Here is a 12,541-nt window from a genome sequence, read left to right on the forward strand (position 1 = left end):
ATTGGCATTGAATGAATCACCAAACTATTGACATTCTGAGCAAGGAAATACATCAGACTTTTCAGGCCACTGTCTCTTGTTCATTGTAAATAAACAAGATGAATGAGCCTCTTTCTGATTCATACAAAGCTCTCAAGTAGGAGTATCCAGTACAGGAGTCTACATGAAAATCCTAAAAGTACTACAGCATATAGCATCCTCCCACCTTTCTGCTGATGTAGTGGCCTACTGTCTGTCAGACTAATGGTCTTTTTGAAGTGCCATCTTTGAAATTGTTTGACCAGATGAGGTTGGCTGGGAGGAGTAGAAAGAATCCACTCAGTATACCAGCTCAACAGATGTAACATAGGAAAGCTATATAAAAATAGGAAACTAAAACTAGATATTCAGTGCTGGTCCTCCCCTGGTGAGCTCATAATGAAGAGCATTTCTTAAAATGCTGTTCAGTTTTAGTACACATTGTGTTACAACCTTGACAAACAAATCAGGAGAACAATATGATGCTTAAACCGTAACGTCTCAGTGTAATGAGTGCTGTAAGCTGTGTAGACTTCTGAAAAATTAAACGTCAGTCTTCTCGAACAGCTCAGCTGACCGTATGATGTCTTTGTGTTTCTAGGGCACTGAAGAACTAGAGGTTCGAATCCTGGTGCAAGCTCGACCAGGCCAAGATATCAGGTCTGTATTTATTAAAATATCTCTGTAAGAAATAGAAGGGCTGATGATTTTAAAGCAATTTTTTAATCATGAGTAGTACTGACATTTTGACAGTCTGACTAATGAGCATCCATGGACACTCCTCACCTTGAGCAGGACCAATCAAGGAAAGATACTTTGAGTCTCATTCTGTTTCTCTTTTGTGTTGTTTTTCTGTGCTATGATTTTCAGACCCATAGGACATGACATTAAAAGAGGTGAATGTGTGCTGGCTAAAGGAACCCACATGGGTCCATCTGAGATTGGTCTCTTAGCAACTGTTGGAGTAACTGAAGTAGAAGTTAACAAGTTTCCGGTGGTTGCAGTAATGTCAACAGGGAATGAGGTAAGAAAAATTTGTTTAGAATTATAGTCTGAAATACTATATTGTCTTTAAGGCAGTGTTCTGGATAGTGACTTTCACCCTATTCCCGAGCAGACTCACTTTTTGAACTGCAGCTCATGCTGAAATGAGCTTTTTTTGTGAGGGATCAACCCATAATCATCTGCTTGTGTTTTCCCCTTAGGGGTCTTCTCACAGGTGTCACACTATCTTTGCCAAAATTTTGGTAATGTATCCAACCATGTGCCAGCTGCTTTCCTCCTGCTAGCAAGGGAGAACCTGTAGGGTAGTCAGGGCTGTAATTCATGTTGCCAGTCATGACCGAAGAGTAATTTCTTTTAAGCAACACTCCTCTATAGCTGTAATGCCAAAGGCAGATAAGCTGTCTTTGAAAACTGAATAGGACTACCAAATGCCTTATTGGAGTATTGTGCCTCAGTATTTTTTCTAATAGTAGCACATGTTGAAATCCAGACACTCTCCTGTTGGTAGAACAGCAGACCAGCTTTATAATTGCTTTAACTACATCAGAAAAATCAGGTTTAAGATTAACTTAATTTATAATTTTACATATGTTGTGTGTTGGCCCAGAGCAGCAACAATGCCCTCTCATTTCTTCCAGCAGCAGGACAGAGAAAGAATAGGAAGAACAAAACCAAAAGAACATGTGGGTTGAGATAAAGTCAGCTTGAAGTTTAAAGAGAGCATGAAGTTTTGACTGTCCTTTAAGACAAACTTTTTGAAATCCAGACACAAATATTAACTCAATAGCAGTATTCTCATACAGCTTAAATATGTTCAATTTTAAAAGATTTTGAAAACTTTTAGTAAATTGAATCTTGTCATCTGGTCTACATAATCTTGCCAGATTTCACAGCATAAACAGGGTGTGGCATGCAGGAACCACAACACTAACTGAAGAATAAATCCATAGAGCTACAAGGATTACAGGTGATGAATTTCTGATTAGTAACTTCTGTATGATTGAAGATTCTTGCGTGTCATTAAAGGGTCCTTTACCGATGTGGACATTCTCTTTTGTCAAATGTTGAAAAAGACCCTGCACATTGGGTTTCTTAAACATCCTATGACAGTCTTCACAGAAACAGAGATACAAGCTGAAGCATAAAATTTACCCATGCTCCATTTTTCATTGTTCTTACCTTACTACCTAATATTATTGCTGTGATTTTGACAGACACATTCTTATTAGTTGTACTATTATTTAATCCCTTTCAATACTGTATTGTTCTTCTGTGTCCTACGTAAGAATTTTTAATATACATAAAACATATGTTTACATATGTATATTTCGTAGCTTAGCTTCCAAATTACATAACACATGTGAGGCAATTGCCACAATAGACTATATTGAGAGAAAGCTTTTAACCCAAAACATTACTTGAAATAAGAACTTAGCATAAGGCTTCTGTCTATTAATCCAATGCTGATTGTTGTATTTAAGAAACATCTTTATTGGTAAGTAGAAATGAACTTCAAAATGTTCATTAATACCTTTAAATTTGGTTAACAACATCAATGAGGTTCCCTTGAAACCATGTCAAGAGGAACAGTAATGTGAAAACTTAAAAGTTTTTGGTTTGATTTCTAATGTCTGAGATCAGAAGCCATGTACTCATAAAGAGCAAGAACATTTTGCAGACATGAACCGATAGAAACAAACTAAACAAGATGGACTATTGGACTCAAGAAGCACGTTATGTATCTATTAATTTAAAGTCACTAAATCACTTTATATGTAGGTTTTATGATATGTGTCTAGAAATATCCTGTCCAGCCGGAACAAGAAAATTCTCATTTGTGTAAAGCACAGTATTCCAAGGAGACCGACTGAGAGTGTTTCTGGTTTTATAGCTACTGAATCCTGAGGATGACCTCTTGCCAGGAAAGATTCGGGACAGTAACCGTTCAACTCTCCTAGCTACAATCCAAGAACATGGCTATCCAACAATCAACTTGGGAATTGTGGGTGATAAGTAAGTACCACATGTTAGTAAAGATGTCACTTCATATTCATGCGATGCACTTTATGGCATCCATGGGAAAAAGAAATACCAGAGAAAATGTCACTTATTTCAAGTGTCACAGTGTTGTGACAAGGCACATCTTGGAGAAAGTGTTTCACCCTTTTTATTAGAGAAATAAATAAGTCTATTCTAATATTAGGACAAATCTTTTGAAAAAAATTATTTAATGGTGTTTAATTTGTTTGGCATTCTATTTGTTGAAACAGATAATCTATTTACTGTTGCAAATTGAATTTATTGCTGTAGTATCCTTCCAAGCACTATACTTAAAACACATAAGAGGAGACAATTCTACAGCAGCTACACATTTTTATGATCCAATAAAGGGAAAAGGAAAGTTTCTCTCAGATTTTATTTTCCATACCAAAATTAATTTAGAGTATAAAATCTTGTCAGCTTCTGAGTAATTGTCTTTTTGAGGAAGGCCCGACTGCTGCATATTGCTCAATATTTCCAGAAATATGTGGAAGATTTTTTTTAAACTTTACTGGTCTTTACTTTGATTGCCACAGAGTAGCACCCTACTGATCAGCCTTTCTGTTCATCTGACAGTGATTGCTCCTTGTTTGCCAGTGGTAGTGAAGTGACATCTCTTGAGAGCTCTAGGATAAGTGATTGAAGTGTTCCGTTTTTTGTCCTTTGCAAGACTTGTACAGTGACTGCCATCCATGGCTTGAGTTTCTCAGCCCAACGTATTTCCTCAATTTATTGAGACCCAGAGTCTTTGAACAGTCTTTCTTGCTTCTCAGACTTGATTTCATAGGGAGTTATTCAGGTTGTCCTAGTGGATACTTAAAAGGTTAAAAAAAAAAAAAAAGTGCAACAGATAGTGAATTTTAGCACCCACATTTTACAGTGATTGATGGCAAGGTCCCAGTCAGGGACTATAAGGAAATCCAACAGGGTTACTATAAGGGAACAGGTAATTTCAAAACCAGTCTTCCCTAATGCAGTATTGAATACAAAACATCACTAGCTTGACAGAAAGTATATGAATAGGCCAACCACTGCACGGTTTTACAATAATTAAACCAACCTGCATGGTGGCTGCAGGAAATTCAGCTGTATTTAAAGTATTCATATAGGGAATGTGACATCATGGTTGTGATCTTAGGGAAAGAAAACCCTTCTGGATACTCTCACTGCATCCAGGTATCCCTTTTTGCTTCTCTAGCCTAGCAAAACACCACTGCAGTTCCAAATAGCAATAAATATCAAAGCCCTGCTGCCCATGGGATGCTTCCAGTTTCAGGTGGTGATGTCATATAAACAGAGTCAAAACTCATGTGACTGTTCTTTCCAGGAATGGTATTAAATGTCCTGGATATCTAGTTTTCTATATTATAAGTACCTTTTTAAACTTTAAACATAAGTAGCAAAGTTTTCAAATAAAACTACACTACCCAGAGATCAGGTTCTAGATTTGGGTAACTGAGAAAAAAAGAAAATGGCCACAGAAAGTCTCTCAGCTCCTGAGAGTAGTCCCTGTGTAGAGGGATTGGCAGAGGTTTTATTCAGCAAAATACTGTAGATGGAACTTTTTACCAGTTGACAGACCAAAAGTAACAGCTACTGTTATCAATATTATTGTCAATGACAACTTACATACTGTCATTACCAATGGGTTCATCCAGTGGAAAAGATGCTTTCCCTAGCAGACCCCTCTGGAAAAATGAGAGTGTAAAGCTTGTTTGTTCTTTGTGGCCTTGTTCTAATCAAATAGGTATCGTCTCAACTTTTCTGTAGTCAACACTACCAAATGGAGAGTTTAACTTCAGGTCATTTTGCAAAACTACAGTAATGTAATCCATTGCCTTCAGGAGTTGTTTCTGTGACCTCCTAGGCATGGAGAGTCTATGAAGATAAATAATCTTGAAAGCTCTCAGTAATAAATGGCAAACAACTTTAGAATCATAGAGTAATTTAGGTTGGAAGAGACCTTTAGGATCATCAAGTCCAACCAGAATTGCTAAGTCCACAACTGAACCATGTCCCCAGGTGCCACATTTACATGTTGTTTAAATACTTCCAGGGATGCAAACCCCATCACTTACTGGGGAGCCTGTTCCAATGCTTGATGGCCCTTTTCAGTGAAGAAATTTTTTCTGATATCCAATCTAAACCTTCCCTGGTGCAACTTGAGCCCGTTTCATCCTGTCACAAGTTACTTGGGAGAAGAGGCTGACCCTCACCTGGCTACAGCCTCCTTTCAGGGAATTGTAGAGAGTGATGAGGTCTCCCATGAGCCTCATTTTCTCCAGGCTAAACACCCCCAGCTCCCTCAGACACTCCTCACCAGACATGTGCCCCAACAACCTTCAACAGCTTCATTGCTCTTCTTTGGAAATGTCTTTCTTGTAGTGAGGTTAAAAGCCCAAGAGAAGTTTTTACTTTTCTATATTTTTTCCAAATATATTTTATGACCCTTTTTTACTTGTCAGATGCTAGCTGAACACCTGGCAGCAAACAAATATATTAGTCTAAGGAAGTGCCTGCAGCTTTGCTTTCAGTTACAAGAGACGTTGATTCAGTTGAATCTTTGCTATTAAAATGATGTCTGAGTCTTGAGATAGTATTACCTCGGCAAAGGTAGCAAGAGTTCTTTTTAAATGTTTGGTTTCCTGCTTTTTTTTTGTTTCATACTACCAAAGCAGCGACTGCAGAGGTAGTTACTTTAGCTCACAGAATAGAAATAATGACCTTCCAATTGTAGAGTGTACTTTGCAGTAAGTTTTGAAAGAATAATTCAGTACTGCTGATTTAGCTAAAAATCTTTTGCACCAGATACCAGGGTTCAGTTTTAGCAAGTTTTCTGCCATTCTTCCTCCCTCACATGCCCAATACATATATTTACAGCAAAATGCATCTGCAGTTCTGTTTCACTGAGGAGAATCTGATTGTGTAAATCAGCTTGATAAGAAGTATTGTGTTATTTCATTATGTAATAAAGCTAATAGAGTGTTGCCCGTATGAATATTTCAGTACATATCTTTCAGACTAATATGACTGATTTGGTGGAGTACCATAGCACTTGAACAAATGCAAGAGACATACCAGAAAGATGTTACAAAGGACACAATTTTGACACTTCAGTTAGCTTGTTTGTAGAAGAGAGGAACAAATCTTCAGTGTCTGTTTTATGGTTTACTGAAGTTAAACCATAGATTATGTGTGTTTGTGTGTGTTCATGTTTATGTGCATTTTGTATGTATAATATGTATCCAGACATTGAAAACCAGGAAGATTTCATATGCCTACAATATCTACTGGTGTAGTAAATATACTGGCAAACATACTTTTCAAAGAAGGAAAAGTTTTAAAATTGTACTTTTTTTTTTAATATATCATGGTAATATATTTCTTCCTTCCCATACTTTAGATTTGGGGTTTTTATTTCCTATTTCCTTTCTTTAATACAATTTTCATTGCATAAATTTTTACTTCCTTTTACTGGGAATATCATTTCCTGTACACCATAAGCAATAGTGGAGTTTGAGACAGCAGCTAATAGGGAGCACTGCTGAGTATTGCAGTTGCTGTAACGGGTCAAGGTTTTTAACAACCATGGAAATCCTTTTCAATCATAATTGCAGATCTAATGTTCAAACATGAAAATTGTTTTAGTATTTGCAAAGACAAACTTAGAGGTTATTCGTATATATCATTTCAGCTTACAAATGATTCAGAGGTGTTTAGGTAAAAAAATAGCTTGTCCAGCTGCTTCAAAGCCCAGGATTATGATGCATATGAACACATTCCAACAGAGAATGTGAAAGGACAGGGAAGCACACTGAATGTCTGGGTTTCTGAAGAGTAATTAGAAGCATTTTAAACATGCCTTTGCATATTAACTCTACATTAAGTTACATTTTGAACTGACTCAAGTTTGACTTAGCCTACAGCTGTATTTTCATTTGAAACCAATATTTTATTTTTTTTGGGAGAATTTTAATAATTTCTGAGATTGTCACTGTTTGTTTCTGTTCTCATAAAGTGTATATATCATTCAATATTCAAAATAAAAACAACAATTCCAAAAGCCATAGATAAAGTATACAGTTGAAATCCTAGAAAAAAGCAATAGGAGAAAAGGACAGACCTGGGAATATGATAAAGCTGAAGTTATGTCTGCCTAAAAGCCAAGATTTTCTCTATTTGTGTTCTTAGCACGTAAAAGCCAAGCTGTTTGCAAAACCCACATCTCTGAGTAGAACTGGAAGATATGTCCATTTCCAGAACTGCTCCAAACACAAGAAACAAATGCAAAACTAAGGAAAGTAAGAACCTTTCTGATGTTGTTCTTACTGCTGTGTCCTACATTTTTTGTCTGAATCTCAGACTCCCTTGCTAAAAAATTTAAAAAACAACTGACCGGTTAAAATTGGTATTTCAATGTACTTTTGAGTATTGCCTCCTAATAACAAGACCAAGTTTAAAAGGCTTCTAATTTCATTTGCTTTGCTTATATTCTATGAATTAATTTGGTTTTTTTGGAAACCAATGATAAAAATATGTTACATTTCTCATCTGATCTGTAGAAGTCTAATTATCAGGATATTTTTGTGTCTGATTATTTCATTTGTGGTGTTCTTTGTATTCCATTGTTTAAAGTGTAAAGTTTAGCCCTAGCAAAATCTGCTATAGTGTTTTACAAAGTCATCTTCCATTTTAACAGCTTTTCTTCTGTGAGAGACTTTCTTATTAAGCTTGCTAAGGAATTTTGATCACGTATGTAAATGAATTCATTTTCCTCTGTTTTTACCTTTGTTTACATGAGTGCATTTTCCCCTTTTCTGCATTCTTTTCCCTATCTTCTAATTCCCTTATCATTTTTCTCAGAGACATGTGTAATATTTAGTTGCATACAGAAGCATTTGCATTTATGAGCCTGTGATTTCACAGTAGAGAAAGTATCTCTCTCTTTAGGAGAAAAATTTAGGAAATTCACATTATTTCCTCACTTGCTTTAGACATTTATCTGAATAGTTATTAAATCAGCAGTTTATGAGAGCTTTTCTACATTAGCAGTGTTTAGTGTCTCATTTATATACCTCTCCTTTTAGACATACTGTTGGAGATAGAGCTCCTAAATGACAGGTAAACCTATTAAAAATCACCCTTGCTATTGTGACAGCATTACTCTGTGATATCCCTAAAATAAAAGCTTTGAAAGAGTTCCTTCATATTTAGAAGGGATACTGAGATCTTACTCAAGGATTTAGTCTGCTTCAATTTTAATTTTGCCATCCAACAAAAAAGGTCTAAATCTTTTGTTTTTGTGTGGGTTGCATGTAATTACCAGTATTGTAATATAGATGGAACATCTGGAGTGGAGGGAGAAGAGCGGAAAAGAGCTCCAACTCCAGAATTTCTCATGCAATATCAGCCTGATACATATCATCATATGAGTTAGAATATACGTTATAGACAGAATCTAGGCACAGAATCCTAGTCTCTCCTTCTTCCAGTTTAATGCCCAGCATGGGTAAAATCAAATATACTGTGAACAAAATTACTAGTAGTAGTATCATTTAACAAATGACTGCAAGAAAATGCTTGTTAGAGATAAGGCATTACATTAAATGTCACAATATCAGGTTTTGCTAAAGTGACTTCATTTCTAGATCTGCTCAAAGAACAATGATGTTATCAAGTGTGATTATAGCCTAATGAATGCAGGGAATGGTTTGAAGGTGATTCAGATGTGGAGGTCCTCTTCTTCATCATGTCCTGTCAAGAATATTCTCCTTTTCAAGCAGAATGCTTAATATTTGTCACAGCAACTCTTGATAATCACTAGGGAAATCTTCAAACAAGTTGTCATATTGACAAGTCATCTCATCTAATGCACATACTCTGAAAACAAAAAGAACCACCTGAGCCAAAACAGAGGTGAAAAAAGAACTTGTGAAATGGGACAGTGCAAGTCCAGGGAATCTTCTCTACCAGTAGGAAACTACATAGTGTGACAGGTAATAAAATTTCATGCTGTAGAGGTGACAGGTGCAAAGCTAATGCACAGCAGTGTGTCATTTTCTTCTATGTTCAACACAAGCGTGGACTCCTTCCTGAATTAACATTTATAGAATCACAGCTCAGCAGTAGAACATGACAGTAAAGAGCAGATAGTAAAGAGGACAGAATACTTTGAAAACAGATGGAATCTATTTGTTGGAGGAAAATAAAAATTACTACTTTTTATGGTCTATTATTGAGGCATAGGTTAACAATTCTAAAAATACTTGGAGATATAAAGTTCTGTTTTCAAGAGAACTTCAGCTTCTAGAGGCCAAAATATCATTGACTTCAATGACTTTCAACCTTCTTAAGGACTAGAGCATATATAGGAATTTGAGTTCCCAAGTCAAATTTTTGTAAAATTTGTGAAAAATTTTGTAAAGTGAAAAATTTTTGAGGCTTAAAATTTTACTAATACCCTAGAAGAAAATAATGAAAACTAATAAAGGCAGTAGACACAGAACAATCAAAGAAGTGGTGAACATTGAAGATGGGTCACTGTGTCAGTGATAGGAATCACTTGCAAAAATAGGTTAAGGATATTGTTAATACAGCCAAGTATGAATTTATATACATATAATATTAAAGAATGTATGTAAAATTAATGGGATGGAAGATTATATCCTACAAAGTAAAGATTAAGGAAAAGATTTGAGAATCCTCTAAATACAAGTTCTAGCAGATGTATAAAGAGCAATCACCAATAGAATTAGAAGGTTTTTTTTGACCTTACCTTTGTATTCCCAGGACAAGAACTATTAAATTTCTTAAGTGGTTGAAAGATGGGCTCTGTACTCAAGTAATACCAGAACTTAGGCTTTTTAGTTCAACAGATGTTCTTAAAAGATCACTTGATTACCTTCCAATAGTATTAAGCCACGTGGAGAATAAACTGAACAAAGTTTCTATTTCAGCAACAATGCCTATATATTCAAGTTACACTAATTCAGACTGTAAATAAAGCATCATTTTAATAGTGATAGGAATTAGTTCTTAGGAAACTATATCAAATGCTTTGATATTCATTTCAAAGTGAGATTGGATATTTATTTACAATTCAAACAGAAGCAAGTTCAGAGAGGTTCTCAGACTATTCTAAATACTAAATCCCAAAAAAAAAAAAAATAAAAAGAGAGAGAGAGAGAGAGAGTTATTTCTCCTGGTTGCAAATAATTTCTTAAGTATTAATTCAGAGAAGTAAATTCATTTTCATGTTATTCTAATGGACAATACATACTAGAAGCACAAAATCATAAGACCAGTAACAGCAGAAATAACACAACAAAGCTTAGCATCATGCTGGAAATGATTTTGGATTTTTGAGACTACTGTCTGTAATGTTGATGGTTAAACCAGAAGCTGGGATCATTCATGAAATCTGAAAGTCTTTTCTGTGTCACTTCATGACACATGGGAGCCTATTTTGAGAAACAAAGATTGACTTTTTTCTCCAGCAATGAATAGAAGAGCAAATGAGGAACTGAAGCAATTTTAGGAAATGGCTTTCTTGGGAAGCCTGTAGAAAGAAATTGACATCTAAACTTTTAATCTGAGTAATTCGAATATTTTCCCATCAGTTCCTGTCAGCATATATATATCATGCATAGTATGCATTCAATCTGACAGACCCTCTTTATGAACTACAAGGAGAAACTTGGCATGGATTTACAGGGTGGTAAGAGAGGATTTTAGATTTCATGTGAGCAGTGACTGTGGGCATGTGTAACATGTGGTGCAGGGACGTTGGCCCAGTCTTCTCCTCACATTCCTCAGTCAGACAGGACAGGTGTGTGCACAAAAGTGATCTTTGAAATGCCAGACCAAAGCTGCCACGTGCAGGATCAGCTGGCCCTGGGCTAGCGAGGAAAGTTGACTTTGTTGTTGTTACCTGTCCAGCCAGCTGATAAGAAGGAAGGGCTTAAGAGTCACATAGTGATGACTCATGACATGGTCCATTTCAATCTGGAATATCTGATTTCAGGGTTTTTTAAAATGTATATTTATAAATCTTCATGTCAAATGAAGAGGTTTTTTTTATATTTTACATTTAATTGCCCTACATTAAGATTATAAAAACATGATTTCCATTTATTTCATATTTCTGTTACATAGGACACTATCTCAAAATAGTTTTTTCACAGAAAAACTGACTTGGAAGAAGTATATGTAAAGGTAATACTGCTTTCATAAAATGGGAATTCATAGCAAAATATTGTTTTAAAATAAGGTCCTGATAGGAGTAACTTTCTCAGTTTTGGACATTTTTTCTAATCCTGCCTCTTGCAGCAGGGTATGAAGCTTCTCATGAATGAAGTGGCATCTTTATTGACTATGGAGTTATAAAATTAGGATAATTACAGCTCTTTCCCCCTTGTAGTCAAGAAGGTGACAGTTATTATGCCTTGAGACTTGTTTCCTGAATAAGAAGCTAAAAGTGTGAGTAAAAATGTTTCAATGGGGCCCATCTGCAAATATCTTCCCATTATCTATGGTCCTCCTTCCAAAATGTCAAGTTGTTTAATACTTCATTTTCTTTGTTTGGAAGTCAAGAGTAAAGAAGTTTCTCCATAGACACTGCAAGGAAAGATGGACTATGCTTTGTTGGCATGCCCAGTTGAGTCTAAATCCTTCCATAACTTTACTCTTCATTGCCTGTGTGAAGCCCATCCAAACTGTAACAGAAAGTTGTTCCCAGCCACTCCCCTTCTCTCCCATTGGCTGGCCTTGCAAAGAGGAAGCATTGCCCATGGTGCTTTTGAATATCCAGAGCCACCAAGGGGGACACAGCTGGGTACAGAGCTTCCCTTTGACCCCAGGAGACTCTCTCCTTCCCTGGCTCTTTATTATACCCCTTCTGCTTCCTTTACCCTCAGGAAGCCAGATGTTTTTAAAGAAGAAGGGACACAGAGCTTCCAGAACACTGCGGAGACAGGCCTACCAGATTGGTGAGCACTGTTTTTAAACCACTTGGGACGTTGAGGCACGTGCATGCTCACAGGCAGGCTCAGCCAGGTGTCTGTCAGGGCAGAGCTTGGAGCACAGATCCTACCAACATTTGCTGTACAGGAGCAGATGGTGTTTTATTCTGTCCATTAAGTAGCACTGCCTTTTCAGTTAAGTTCTTATGCACCAGTGCACTGTAGACTTACATGGCTCCACAACATTGATAAAATTAAAATGTTTATGTTACTCATCAGTAGCAGCAAACATCTTTATTCATCAAGGCTTTTCCCTTTTAAAAGGGTAAGTTAGGAAAAAAACTTCTTGAAGGTAGTAGTGGGGTACAACTCCAGGGAAGTCACTGTTACGATTCTTCAGTCATAACAGGAGCTGGACTTCAGTGATCCTTGTGGGTCCCTTCCAGCTCAGGATGTTCTAGGAGTCTGTGACATCTGCATACTTGGTTTCCCACTACTATGCTGATCATCTCTAAAGC

General features: G+C 36.4%; 1 protein-coding gene across 22 annotated transcripts in view; it reads left to right on the forward strand.

The window, feature by feature from the left end:
• Window positions 1-12,541, forward strand: part of GPHN (gephyrin) — a 285,809-nt gene that overhangs the window by 252,997 nt on the left and 20,271 nt on the right. For 12 of the 22 annotated variants that reach the window (XM_085062088.1, XM_085062092.1, XM_085062094.1 and 9 more), the window contains 4 exons: window positions 620-678; window positions 889-1,042; window positions 2,915-3,036; window positions 11,979-12,050. In XM_085062088.1, coding sequence (XP_084918214.1) covers window positions 620-678; window positions 889-1,042; window positions 2,915-3,036; window positions 11,979-12,050 — 407 coding nt within the window. The remainder of the gene's footprint in view (window positions 1-619; window positions 679-888; window positions 1,043-2,914; window positions 3,037-11,978; window positions 12,051-12,541) is intronic. The other 10 variants (XM_085062093.1, XM_085062100.1, XM_085062103.1 and 7 more) reach the window with 1 other exon arrangement.

This window comes from Lichenostomus cassidix, chromosome 5, assembly GCF_008360975.1.
Source record: "Lichenostomus cassidix isolate B80296 chromosome 5, HeHo_3.0, whole genome shotgun sequence".
NCBI lineage: Eukaryota > Metazoa > Chordata > Aves > Passeriformes > Meliphagidae > Lichenostomus > Lichenostomus cassidix.